General features: G+C 42.1%; 1 protein-coding gene across 2 annotated transcripts in view; it reads right to left on the bottom strand.

Moving 5' to 3' along the window:
* Positions 1 to 12,600, bottom strand: part of LOC119652964 (gamma-aminobutyric acid type B receptor subunit 2) — a 41,838-nt gene that overhangs the window by 7,940 nt on the left and 21,298 nt on the right. Inside the window, exons 6-14 of one of the 2 annotated variants that reach the window (XM_038057361.1) lie at positions 11,862 to 12,080; positions 11,589 to 11,729; positions 11,305 to 11,459; positions 10,766 to 11,240; positions 2,514 to 2,738; positions 1,666 to 1,987; positions 1,413 to 1,500; positions 1,066 to 1,351; positions 783 to 912 (exon numbers count right to left, since the gene is read on the bottom strand). In XM_038057361.1, coding sequence (XP_037913289.1) covers positions 783 to 912; positions 1,066 to 1,351; positions 1,413 to 1,500; positions 1,666 to 1,987; positions 2,514 to 2,738; positions 10,766 to 11,240; positions 11,305 to 11,459; positions 11,589 to 11,729; positions 11,862 to 12,080 — 2,041 coding nt within the window. The remainder of the gene's footprint in view (positions 1 to 782; positions 913 to 1,065; positions 1,352 to 1,412; positions 1,501 to 1,665; positions 1,988 to 2,513; positions 2,739 to 10,765; positions 11,241 to 11,304; positions 11,460 to 11,588; positions 11,730 to 11,861; positions 12,081 to 12,600) is intronic. The other variant, XM_038057362.1, reaches the window with a different exon arrangement.

Genomic DNA, 12,600 nt, shown 5'->3' with positions numbered 1-12,600 from the left:
GGTTTTTCAGTTGGGTGGTTTCTGAGCATGGGTCCGTTAAGGAAATTGTCACTTTCGACCCCTTCCATTCCTCGCCTTTCAAACGAATTTCAAAAACAAAACGGCATCGAAAAGTACTAATCAAGACCTTTCATTTGATACCCAACATGATTATATTCGGTGAAAAAAAATTTTACACCTTTGGTTAAGCCATGGCCTGTTTATCTCAAGGGTAGTTACTGTGATCATGCTATTCGCAGGTCTAGTGTAGGCAAATGCACTGGAAGAGAATATAAACAGAATATCCTCGGTGCACTTAGTGTCTATTGCGCCTATTGAAAAATATCCGATGAAGCGGCCAGTGTAGTAGAAGGGATGATTCGCTGAGTCGTAGGATAGGTGGACAGGTGGCTGTTCCGAAATGGAAAATAAAGCACATGTTTCATTTCAATGCCCGAAGTTCGCAATTCAAAGGCAAAATTGGAAGTTACAACCGGGAAGCATTTGACACCCGAAAATATCGTGGAGCGTACGTTGAAGTTGAAAGGGTTATGTATTGAGGTCAAAAGAGGGTGATTCTCTCCGGACCCGGGGTTTTTTCTGGGGCCCAGGGACTCCTCAGAGGCTCGGAATGTAGACACCGTTCGAAATTAGCCAAAGAGACAATAGTAGGAATTGCACAATTTTCACCCCAGTTTTCTTTTTATGTCCCTGGATACATTAGACAAATTCTCATATACAGCTTTATTCATATGTTATATAAGCATCTTAGTGAATGCTAGAAATAGTAAAAGAAAAATTACCTTTGCCGGTATTGCTTTTAACATGAGGACACACATTATTGAGTTCTGTGTTAGATGAATAGTTTAGTGCAGTCGTTGAATTGCGGTGAATAGCTTTCGATTTTGGCGTTGTTACTTGACTTCGATTTTCCTGAAAATACAGAAATCGTTCTTCTCATTCCATCGGTTTATTTGTTGCCATTGAAAATATTTTATTTAATAAAAATATAGCTTTGCTATCAAACTTAAATCGAATAATAACGAATTATAGGTTTTAGATGGATTTATGACTATATGAATTTACTTTATTTTCTCGATGATCCATTGAAGGAGAATACTTTCGCTCCCTGACTAACTCCTCATGTTTAATATTATTACATTCCTGCATTTTGTTAACATTCGGAATTAAGACATTATCTGTTTGAGCTGATACCGAATTCCTTTTCTCCGTGGAAGCAGCAGACGCGGCCGATACTGCAGAAATGCTTTTACAAACGGTTTGGTGCTGAGTTAGATCCTGGGACAGCCTTTGCTGTGGAATTGGTGGATTAGTCTCTTGAAGTGGGCTTACTGTTTGCACTTTCTTCTTCCTAATAAATGAATTTTGTTGTTGTTATAGAATCCACTCTACTTTCATGAAGAACATCTTACATTTGTCCTGAAGCTGAAGTTACGGAGTTTGAGTCCATTTCAGCGTGTGTTGACGTAACGCTATCGACTGATGTCATTTCCGTTACTTCTGGGAAGAAATTGAAAACAACCGAAAATTCAAAATCGGATTAATTTAAAAGTGTGACACCAAAAGCGAAGAAAAAGTGGATGCCATAGAGGTGAAAAGCGAAAGAAATGCAATCGTTCAAAAGCAAGTGCACCTGGACGATCCTAAACTGTGAACAATATTTACCAGTTGTGCTGGGCAGTTCTCGGCGCACTGGAGGGGCGGAAAGCCGCGATGAATCACCTAAGATAGGTTCTGTGTCACCCCCGCAGGATCCACCCTCAAGCCATTTCCTGGCTTCCGGTCCCAGTTTTCGTATTAAACTTTGCAGTTCAGCTTCCTTTTCCATCAAAGCTTTCCGGAACCTGCAATTCGTCGTTTTGACGTCCCGTAGTCTTTGTTCCAATTCACATACTGAAGAATCACGTCCATTTTTGCACATAGGTTTCAGCGTTGCTCGGATTCTTTTATCAACATTTCCCGAAGGATTCCTTTTTAGTTCAATAAGCTGAAATCGAGACACTTTAGTATGTTCTGATTCTTCATGAATGCTTCGTTTCGAATGTACTAAGCATCCGGGGAGATCAAAGAGATGCAGAATATTAAATGAATTGCGCTTATATTTTAAGATGCAACTAATTGATTGTAATAAAGGTTTCAAAACATGCAGATGGTGTCATTGTTTGCTGATATGAAGTTAAATTCATAAACGTGTACAAAGGTAGAAGTCGAAAAGAGATCCAAGTGTTGATAGGACTCTGTACAGATATCATCGTGTGTTTTGAGTTTAAATTCAGTATGTGATATGGAATAAATTTGAAAATGTCTGGTAGATGAAGATGCACCATACCATCTTGATATTAACCCAATAATCTTGAAATAATCAATTCGAAATTTACAAAAAACGGAAGTATCTGAACTGATTGCAGGCATAAAATATATTTCAATTCATAAATATTGAATGATTAGTACATAAGGAACGAAACACAACATCTAAGAGGGTCTATACTACGGAATCATACTACCAGTCTTACTTTCGGTACGAACACCAAGCATAGGGTGCCCGTCGTACAGAAAAATATGAAAATTGAGAGCAATGTGAAGACAAGATCCTTTCGATCGGCCAACACTAAGGATATTGCAGCGCCTGGAACACAAGTCATAACAACATTGTATACGGAGAAGCCAATGTGCTTGGAATCGTTTAGGGCGGGGATTGATACATGTCGTGTCTCCCAAGCTAAGAATGCGCCAAATATCTGGAAAAAAAAATTATACGTTATTAAGAATAATTGAAGTTACCATTTAAAATAACAGTTAATTAATTAGAAGAGCGCAGAATATTTCGTAAAAGTATTAGCTCTCCAAATTGAGTGAGTATATTTGACGGAATTATTATTATTAAAGTACCTTTGACACAGTAAGGGCATTTTCATCTATTTGTTTCCGTGCTTCCCTGTCTATTGATTTGATCACTTAATTGATATGATTGAATTTGACGTTATGAAACTATGAACCTGATGATGTGGGAGTACGCGCCACTAACGATATGTGAAGGGGAAGTCTTAGCCTTACTATAATATTCGCCCTCGTGGATTGAATTGTGAACTATGCACATTCTTCCTTTACACAGGTAGTAATTTTGCTGATCTGACTTCTCAAGTTTTTAGAGAATATGTTCTGAAAAGTTTTCAGAGGTAATTATGAAACCAGCATTTGGTTAGATTTTTTTCCTCTTTATGAAATCAATCACTTTTTCTATCACAGGAGACAAAAGCTTTTTCTTTCAGCAAAGTAATATATGGCGCGTGGTTTATGGTATCCTGATTTTGAGTCCAAAGTAATGGATCTGAATGCCAAAGCAGTTCCACCCAATAATTGTTAAGAATATTTCCACTACACAACTAGATAGTTGTCATTTTCAGGGTACCACGATGTCATCTATTTGATGTAGTTTTACTAGTGTAGTGTGATAACTTCGATGCTCGCGTTCTTAAGTGGACTGTCGAAAGACTTTAACCCACCTAGAAATAATTTTTACATGGTATATGGTAACTTTCGCTCGCAAGACAAACACATTGGAAAACTCTTTTCTCAGAATAAGTTCACCCGTCATACATACAGAAAAACCTTGAAAATGAACGCAAAGCATCTGTCAGATGAGAAGCTGCTCAGCGACCTTCGCCGATTACAAGGAACCCGAAGGAACGTCGAGGCAATCCTGATATAGGCTAAAGAAACATGGCTTACTAAGATTATAAACAACATATGTATATATAAGTATTCGCCAGCAATTACCTAAGGATTATAGGCAGAATATTCAGCTAGAATGAACAACAAATCAGAAAGTAGAGGTAGGGCTGACAACCTTACACTGAAAACAATTGTTACCTAGAGACAACAGTACCCTCGGACTGGATTGACGGACCTGGGCTAGCAATCTGCACATTTTGAAACGTTACTGCTACCGAAACTTCAACAATGCCTCGCATGGGCTCATGCCAAAGATTTTTGGCTATCGAAAACTGGCAATGATTGATTTCTGAAATGTGTGCATGCTCCTCGACGAAGGTATCGAGGGTCCTCAGAATACTTGCTTTCTCAAATTCGAGCGGGGATTCCAATGATATAAGCTGGACATTACGGGCCTAAGCGAAGTAAAGTGGTGGGACCTTCTCATTGGTGGCACATTATTCGAGGACAAACCTTGCTAGACGGTCAGTTGGGGCTCAGCAGATCGACACCATACAAACAATTAGACTGCGCAGCTATCAGCTGTAGAAGCAGGAGTTGTCTTAGGGATGTGCATAAATAGACCCCGAAAGGGATCACCATATAATGGTCGGCTACCTTCGCTTGGGTGTTGTGTCCGCCACCTCTCAAAGCATTGGGGAGTTATGACCCACCTTCCCCCCAAATTCAACATCAAGCGGTTATATGATCCGGCTGTCGCTTGGCTGTGGGACCTCTATCTTGCTAATCGGAAAAGAGATATACAGAGTAACCTGCTTGAGAATATCGATGACCATTAAGCTGCCATCAAAAATGCTCTTTTCTCGGATGCTATACAGGTTGTCGGCTACGTCCCGAAGGGAGTGTAAGGCTCTATTAACAGCTACGAGTGATGGTGATCGTGACACCCTCGAATTCCGATAATGACTGAAACCCCGGGAAGTTCACCGTAGTGTGCGCCCTGACAAAAGGGAACTTGTTATTGCGCTACTCAGAGAAGAGGAAGATATCGGAGAACACAATGATTTTAGAAGTGTATACCGCATCACGAAAGAGCTTGCATGTGATTTTTCGAAGGTCCTGTAAAGATTGTTAACGGTCGACTTTTCATCCTCGATGTCGAGCAAGGCACACTTCACCACGGTTCTTAACCATGTCACATTCGGTGAATTTCCGCCCTTGTGAATAAAATGGCTAGTCACTGTAATATGTGGATATGGACTGTTTCTCCGAGCAGAAAAGAAATCATTTCGGTCATCAATGCACTTAAATGCAGTATCGCCGCTGGGCTTGACAGTCTCCCCGCAGAGTTATTTATACTTTATTGCAGATCTGTCGTACGAAAATCTTGGGAAGCCGATAACTTTCCAAGAGAGTGGAAGAAGGGATTAAGATGCAAAAGAAGGGCTCCTGTTGGGAGTGCGACAATTAGAGGCGTATCTGTGCTCCCCGCTGTGGCAAAGATAATGGCTAAAATAATCCTGAAACGCATTAAAGAACACCTCGGAAGCTTGATCGACAGGGAGCAGGCTGGTTTCTGTTCCGGATCTTCCTGCATTCACCATATCAACAACCTGAAGATCATTCTGGAACAGTGCGCGAATTTCAAATCTTCACTACATTTGCTGTTCATCCATTTCGAGAAAGCTTTCGACAGCGCGACCAGGTAGCAAAAGCTCACTTGTCGCACCCTGTTAAAATCTCAAAGAATTTCAAGGTCGAATACAGATTCCGCCGATATTATTTCTTCTTATTATCGGTGCGTGCTGAATTGTCCGGAGGATGTGGACAAGTTCAATGGCCAAATGGCTCTGAATTTGGAAGGAGAGGCAAGTAGAGTGGGGACAAACATCAATAAAACCAAGACTCTCAGTCTGACGGGCCATCGTTCTCTTCCTATCTGGATTAATGGGCGTAGTATCGAAGACGTCGATGAATTTATATATCTAGGAAGCGTGGTTTCTGTGAATTGGATGTTTTCCGACGTATTAAAAGTGCTAGATCCGTCTTCGCTGCCTTGTCTAAAATCTGGAAATGAATCTCTTCTATCTCAACACCAAAAACAAGTTCAGACTGTTTTGTGTGAGTGTTCTTTCTACCTTGCAATATGGAACTAGCACATGCAAAGTGAGCCCCTTTGCCAATCGGAGGCTCCAAGTCAAAACTTATCTGCGTCATATCAGACGTCAGACCTGACCTGATTCTATTATAAACGAAGAACTTGGGCGGGGTCCATGTGATGGGGAGGCGTAAGGGTGGTTGCCGGGCTATACCCCACCAAGCGGTAAATGGCCACAATATATGTATAAATATAACAGTAATCCAGTAAACCATGCGCTCAGAGAAGAGTTGCCAGCTAGTCAAAAACTGAAATCTACTGTTACTGGGCACATAACATAAAAGAACTTTGCGCATGCGAGGAAAATATAAGCATTATTAATGTTTACGCCCCTCCAGAGGAGACTGCAGAGTCGGAGAAGGATAGTTTCTACGAGATAATGGAAAGAAGTCTTGAAGCTTGCTTCAGGTATGACATTAAAATGTTACTTGGAGATTTTAGCAGCTAAATAGGGACGGAGCCTTGATGAATGGTAGAGCATATAGGGGGTCAATATAAACTCGGATCGCTATCACGTTGTTACAGTGCTCCGGGCTTAAATAACAACACTACCTCGAATCTTCTTTGACAGTCAGGTGAGATCCCAGATCTAATAAAACTGACACACAGAACAACAAAAACAGATACATAGAACAACCACACAAGCAGGTCAAGAGTCATACACTTAAAACCTATAACCGTCGGAAGCTGACTTCGTTATCAGGAATGCAGTCCATAGGTGACAGCTTTAACGAGAGATATCAGAATCTATCTACTCGGGATCAGCCATCTCAGTTATATTCTAAGGTGTTTTTGACGAGGAAACTGAATCCAACATTAATCATATTCTTCATAGGGGTTTTCATTGGTCTTTAGTGATGCAAAGGTGATCATTTCAATCATCAGCAAGCTATGAACCTTCGCCGTGCCACTGGAGTATTCTGCTCTGCATAATTTGAAAAGAAGAAAAACGTCGACATACGGGCCAGATACCCAAGGACGTGTTGATGAGAAGACGGAATTGGTAGTGGATAGGTCACATATTGAGAAAAGAGGACAAATGAATTACTGGATATGCGATGCAATTGAATTCATTATTTTAGTATGGCAGACAAGTGAGTCGCCCAGAAACATAGCGCAGCCGACAGTGGTGTGGTTTATTCATATATTGGTGGGAGAAGGGTAGTATAGGTCTCGGGGCGAAACGTGGATTGGTACCCACGATGGAGCATAAAACCTGGGAAATGCCTGCTGAACCAACACCAACAGCTCTGCTACCAAACCCTATCTCCACCTCCACGTGGTGACCGCTGGGAGCTCTTTCTTGACGAAAAGCTGCAGACGGAGAAGGATGAAGGCGAGTCTCCCGCGCCTAAAAACGGGACAAATTGTACCAACTGGTCCTCCAGGTTGGGGGTTGGGTAGGGCTGACAACCCTACACGGAAAACAACCGTTACGAAGCCACAACAGGAGCCTCGGATAGGATGGATATTAAAACGACGGACCCGGCAACGACAAAGGAACAACGATTTGCGCATTTTCTCATGGAACGTGCGCTCCCTGTACAGAGATGAAGCTGATAAGCAGCTAGCCGATACCCTGTCCCAATATAGGGCTGATGTAACAGCGTTGTAAGAGATGCGATGGACAGGGACCGGTTTCCTGGAGAAGAGCCACTACACCATGTATTATAGCGGCCATCCAGTAAACCATGTGCTCGGAGTAGGTTTCTTAGTCAGCCAAAAAATGAAACCTACTGTTATCGGCTTTGAAAGTATAAGCGAACGGCTATGCACTCTGCGCTTGCGAGGCAAGTTTAGAAATATAAGCCTCATAAACGTTCACGCCCCTACAGAGGAGACTGCAGAGTCGGAGAAGGATACCTTCTACGAGGCAGTAGAAAGAACCCTCGAAGCCTGTCCCAGATATGATATCAAAATCATACTTGGGGATTTTAACAGCCAAGTAGGGAAGGAGCCCGTATTCAGGCGATACGTTGGCTCCCATAGCTTACACGAAAAAACAAATGATAACGGACTGCGGACTATTCAATTAGCAGGATCACACGAAATGGTTGTTGGAAGTACCTGGTTTGCGCGGAAAGCGGTCCACAAACATACGTGGGCCTCTCCAGACGGGACCACTTTCAACCAAATTGACCACGTGTTGATCGAACGCCGCCACCTCTCAGCCTTGATGAATGTCAGAACATATAGGGGGGCCAATATAGACTCGGATCACTATCTCGTTGGCATGGTGCTCCGAGCGCGAATAACAATACCACCTAGAATCCCCTCTGACAATCAGGTGAGAGTGAACACTGAAGCCATCCACAACACAACCCTCCGCGACACCTATAAGAGGGAAATGGATGCCGCAATAACCGCAGTAAATAGAGGACCTGGAGATGAAGCATCAACTAATGATCTTCACAACCACCTGAAGAACGTTATCATGGATACGGCCACAAATATACTTGGCCCCAGCCGCAAAAGGAGTCGGAACGGCTGGTTTGACGATGAATGTAAGCTAGCAACGGAACGTAAGAATGCCGCATACCGAGTAATGTTGCATTCTCAAAGAACGCGGGCACGCGCAGAGACTTATCACGAACTCCGTCGAGCGGAGAAGCGACTTCACAGACGGAAAAAGGAGGCCTGGGAGAACCAACAAGTCTGTGAACTAGAAAAGTACAGGGAGCAACCGCACCAGGCGCGGAAGTTTTACCAACAAGTCAGCAGGATGAAGCCTTATACACCTCGATGCTCATCCTGCCGAGACAAAGAGGGAAATCTGATTTCCGACAGAACGGGCATATTAGAGCGATGGGTTGAGTACTTTGATGAGCTACTGAACAACCAGAACATCGGCGAGTTGGAGGTCCCGCCAACTGAAGACGACGGACAAATACTGCCACCACCAAGTTTAGGAGAAACAGTCCGTGCAATTCATCGGCTAAAAAATCATAAGTCGCCAGGAGCCGATGGAATTACAGCCGAATTGGTTAAATATGGAGGCGACCAGTTACACCAAGTGGTTCATCAACTTGTGCTCAAGGTGTGGGACAGCGAATCAATGCCTGACGATTGGCAGCGAGGCATAATCTGTCTCATACATAAAAAGGGAGATATCACACAGTGCAGCAATTATAGAGGTATCACGTTGCTGAGTACCATCTATAAGATATTCTCCACTATCTTGCTAGGCCGGATAGCCCCATACGCCCAGAACATCATTGGCCCATACCAAAGAGGCTTCACTCCAGGCAAATCAGCAACAGATCAGATTTTCTCTCTGCGGCAGGCGATGGAAAAACTGTTGGCATATGGAAAACAGTTGCACCATCTGTTCATCGACTTTAAAGCCGCCTATGATAGCATAGCCAGGGTAAAACTGTACACGGCCATGAGGGAATTCGGTATCCCGACGAAATTAATAAGACTGACTAGGCTGACCCTTACCAATGTGCGAGGCCAGATAAAAGCAGCAGGATCACTCTCAAGACCATTCGACATCAACAACGGTCTACGACAAGGGGATGCGCTATCATGCGTCCTCTTTAACCTGGCCCTCGAGAAGGTGATCCGTGATGCTGAGGTGAATGCAAGAGGTACGATCCTCTTCAAGTCCACCCAACTACTGGCCTATGCTGACGATATCGACATCATGGGAAGAACCACCCGAGACGTTCAAACTGCCTTCATCCAGATCGAGCAGGCGGCGCGAGATCTTGGGCTGCACATCAATGAAGGCAAGACAAAATGCATGGTGGCAACGTCAGCACCGAAGACGAATCAACCAACAACATCAAACCGCACTGGTCAAACACAAGCACGAACAAGAATAAGGATAGGGGAATACAACTTTGAGACCGTTGACAATTTCTCCTATCTAGGGTCGAAAATCACAACCGATAACAACTACGATGATGAAATCCGCGCACGGTTGTTGTCAGCCAACAGAGCCTACTTCAGCTTACAAAGACTGTTCCGCTCGAAACGTCTCACCATAGGGTCAAAGCTCTTACTGTACAAGACTATGATCTTGCCAGTCCTCATGTATTCCTCGGAAACTTGGGTTCTTAGCAAGAAAAATTGCGAACTCTTGGCCGCGTTCGAGAGAAGAATCCTCCGAAGAATTTTTGGCCCCCTACATGAGGATGGACGATTCCGTAGCCTACACAATGACGAAATCTATGAGCGATACCATGACCGTCCGGTTGTGGATAAAATCCGGCTCAATAGGTTACGGTGGGCGGGTCACTTAATCCGTATGGATGAAGATGATCCCACCCGGAAAGTCTATAAGGGCAATATCTATGGTAGGAAAAGAAGACGAGGCAGACCCTGCCTAAGATGGAGCGATGGCGTGGGCCAGGACGCCAGACAGCTTTTAGGGATATCGAATTGGTGGACCTCGGCGCAAAACCGGGATGTCTGGAGTTCCTTATTAAGGCAGGCCTAGACCGGATACCGGTTGTTGCGCCGTTGATGATGATGAGTATTGGGCAGGTATACATTTGGGAAAAGCTGCCGTCTATTTCTCCGGAATGCCTTGCTTGAGTGATAACCGATAGTCGAGCCTTGACGTTAATGTAAAATATGGTGACTTGCCTCACTTCGTCATATCAATGAGGTGAAGGCGTAGATAGTGTGATGTTCCTTCGCATATAAGCTTATAGTGAATGAAATGTCTTGATTTGTAGGATTATTTTCGTCCATTAAATGAGGAAGTTATGTAGCTTTTCTCATTTAAAGTATATAACTACTAGTACACAGATGATTAGATTTATCGTCAGAACCAAAGTGCGTGTTCGTTATATTGTTCATTGTGCAAATAATGAAATATCCTTAATTGTCTAATGTAGAATTGAAATGTATTACAATAATTTTGTTGAACCCTGTGCAATGAAATATTTAGACTCACTGAAATTTCGGAAAACTATTACTACTTACCAGCAATAAACCCTTGTAAGCGTATATAATTCCAATAAAAATCGTTATATAGTGCGATTGGCAGTATTCATTTTCATGTACTAATAGCACATCCTCTAGGGAGTCATGCTGTCTGGGCTCTAAATGCTTAATATCTCGGAAGAATGGATCAAATAGCTGCCACGTCGTAATTATTGTAAGATCAATAGCCAACAATACACCGACAACCATGAATAATTGATAATCCTTAATAACTTTCTTGTTCAACTTCAAGTCGGTGAAAATCGAGTGGACACGCCACGTTTTCGAAAACATGGCACCGAAAGCCAAACTGAATCCTGCCATTAAGCATAAAACTCGTGCTGTGCAGACGTACGGAAATGCAGCCAGGCTACTAAGAGTACTGTCTAAACCGAGGAATATCACACTTAGATATGCTAGCATGCACCCTACTATGATGAGATTGTTGAGATGAGGGCTAGACATTTTGATGTATCTAGAAAATGGATGATGTAAGTCTTGATTTTTCCTCACTACGTTGGAAGTGAAATGAATGTTACCTTTGATTCCTATATTTAATGTTAAATGCAAGGAACACGAATGCTATGACTATTCCAACTGCAGATAAGCTGGAAGAAACTACGTAAATTGTTAAATTTACTTGGCTGCGGACAATTATCCGAAGTGTCCTGTCTTTTGGTGGAGATCGACCAACCTGTAATGGAAAATATGAAAGACATTATAGGCAATCTTCTTGGCATCTGAGGTATAAACGTCGAAATATGTATATAATAAACTAGGAATTGTGGGCTTTTCTTCCGGAAAGACTTCATAAATAACTTACCCATTTGATCGCTTTCCCAAGCGCTAAATCTAAGCGACCATGCAGTGAATTATACTCTCCAATTTTCACTTCTTTTTCACTTTGGAATTGCTTTAGAAGGATGTTGGCTTTGCGCTCGTTATTGTAGAATCGTACTGGTCCCTGATAACAAATACGCATTAACATTAATTGATCAAATTTGACGAATGGTTATAAAGGAATGTTTTGTTATGTAAAATAGTAAAACATTCTTTACTTTACGTTTACATCGTTTAACAAATTCATGTGACTTACAGTTACTCCTTCGAAACTTGTGTTTTTCAAAGCTTCCAGGAAAATGTTCTCCCAATCTTTCACTCTATACTGAAATTCGTGTAAAAATTGTTCTTTTCGTTGAGATACATATTGGATAGCTAGTGCAGCAGCCCAAATCCCATCATAAGTATATCCGTGGAATCGCGAGTATTCATTACCCCGCCTGCTATCATATTCAGAGAGGTACTCATCGGCTGTCTAGAAATGAAATTTTATTAAAAATTGTTCAAAAATTTCAGTGGGGTGGGCTTGTTGACAGGGTCAGGCCTCATCAAAATATGATATATCGTTCAGATATTTTTTCATTTGAATTCTATAGAGTAGGATTTTTTTGACGAATCACACGTGAATCTTGTTAAACTGTCATGTCATTTTTATTCAGTTTGCAAATCATAATGGAAAGGCTGACGTTGCAAAAATGCCTCCAAATTGTCCAGCTTGTGTTACAGAAATTAGCTTTCAGTGTTTCAGTGTTTTTCATGTACTTAAAGGTATTTGCATATGGTGCATATCTGGCTCAATAGATATGTTAGTAAACAAAATGGCCTTATTTGGGCTGATGAACAACTTAAAGAATATCAAGAGGTACCACTATATCTACAAAAAACAACGATTTGGTATGGTTTATGGGCCGGTGGAATCATCAGTTCATATTTCTTCAAAATTGACCGTACTATTTTCTTTGGAGTTGTGTACAGCTTTTGGTCCTTAGAATTAC

This window comes from Hermetia illucens, chromosome 3 (assembly GCF_905115235.1).
Source record: "Hermetia illucens chromosome 3, iHerIll2.2.curated.20191125, whole genome shotgun sequence".
NCBI lineage: Eukaryota > Metazoa > Arthropoda > Insecta > Diptera > Stratiomyidae > Hermetia > Hermetia illucens.
Note: the sequence above shows the minus strand (reverse complement) of the source record. Positions and strands in the feature narration are given on the sequence as shown.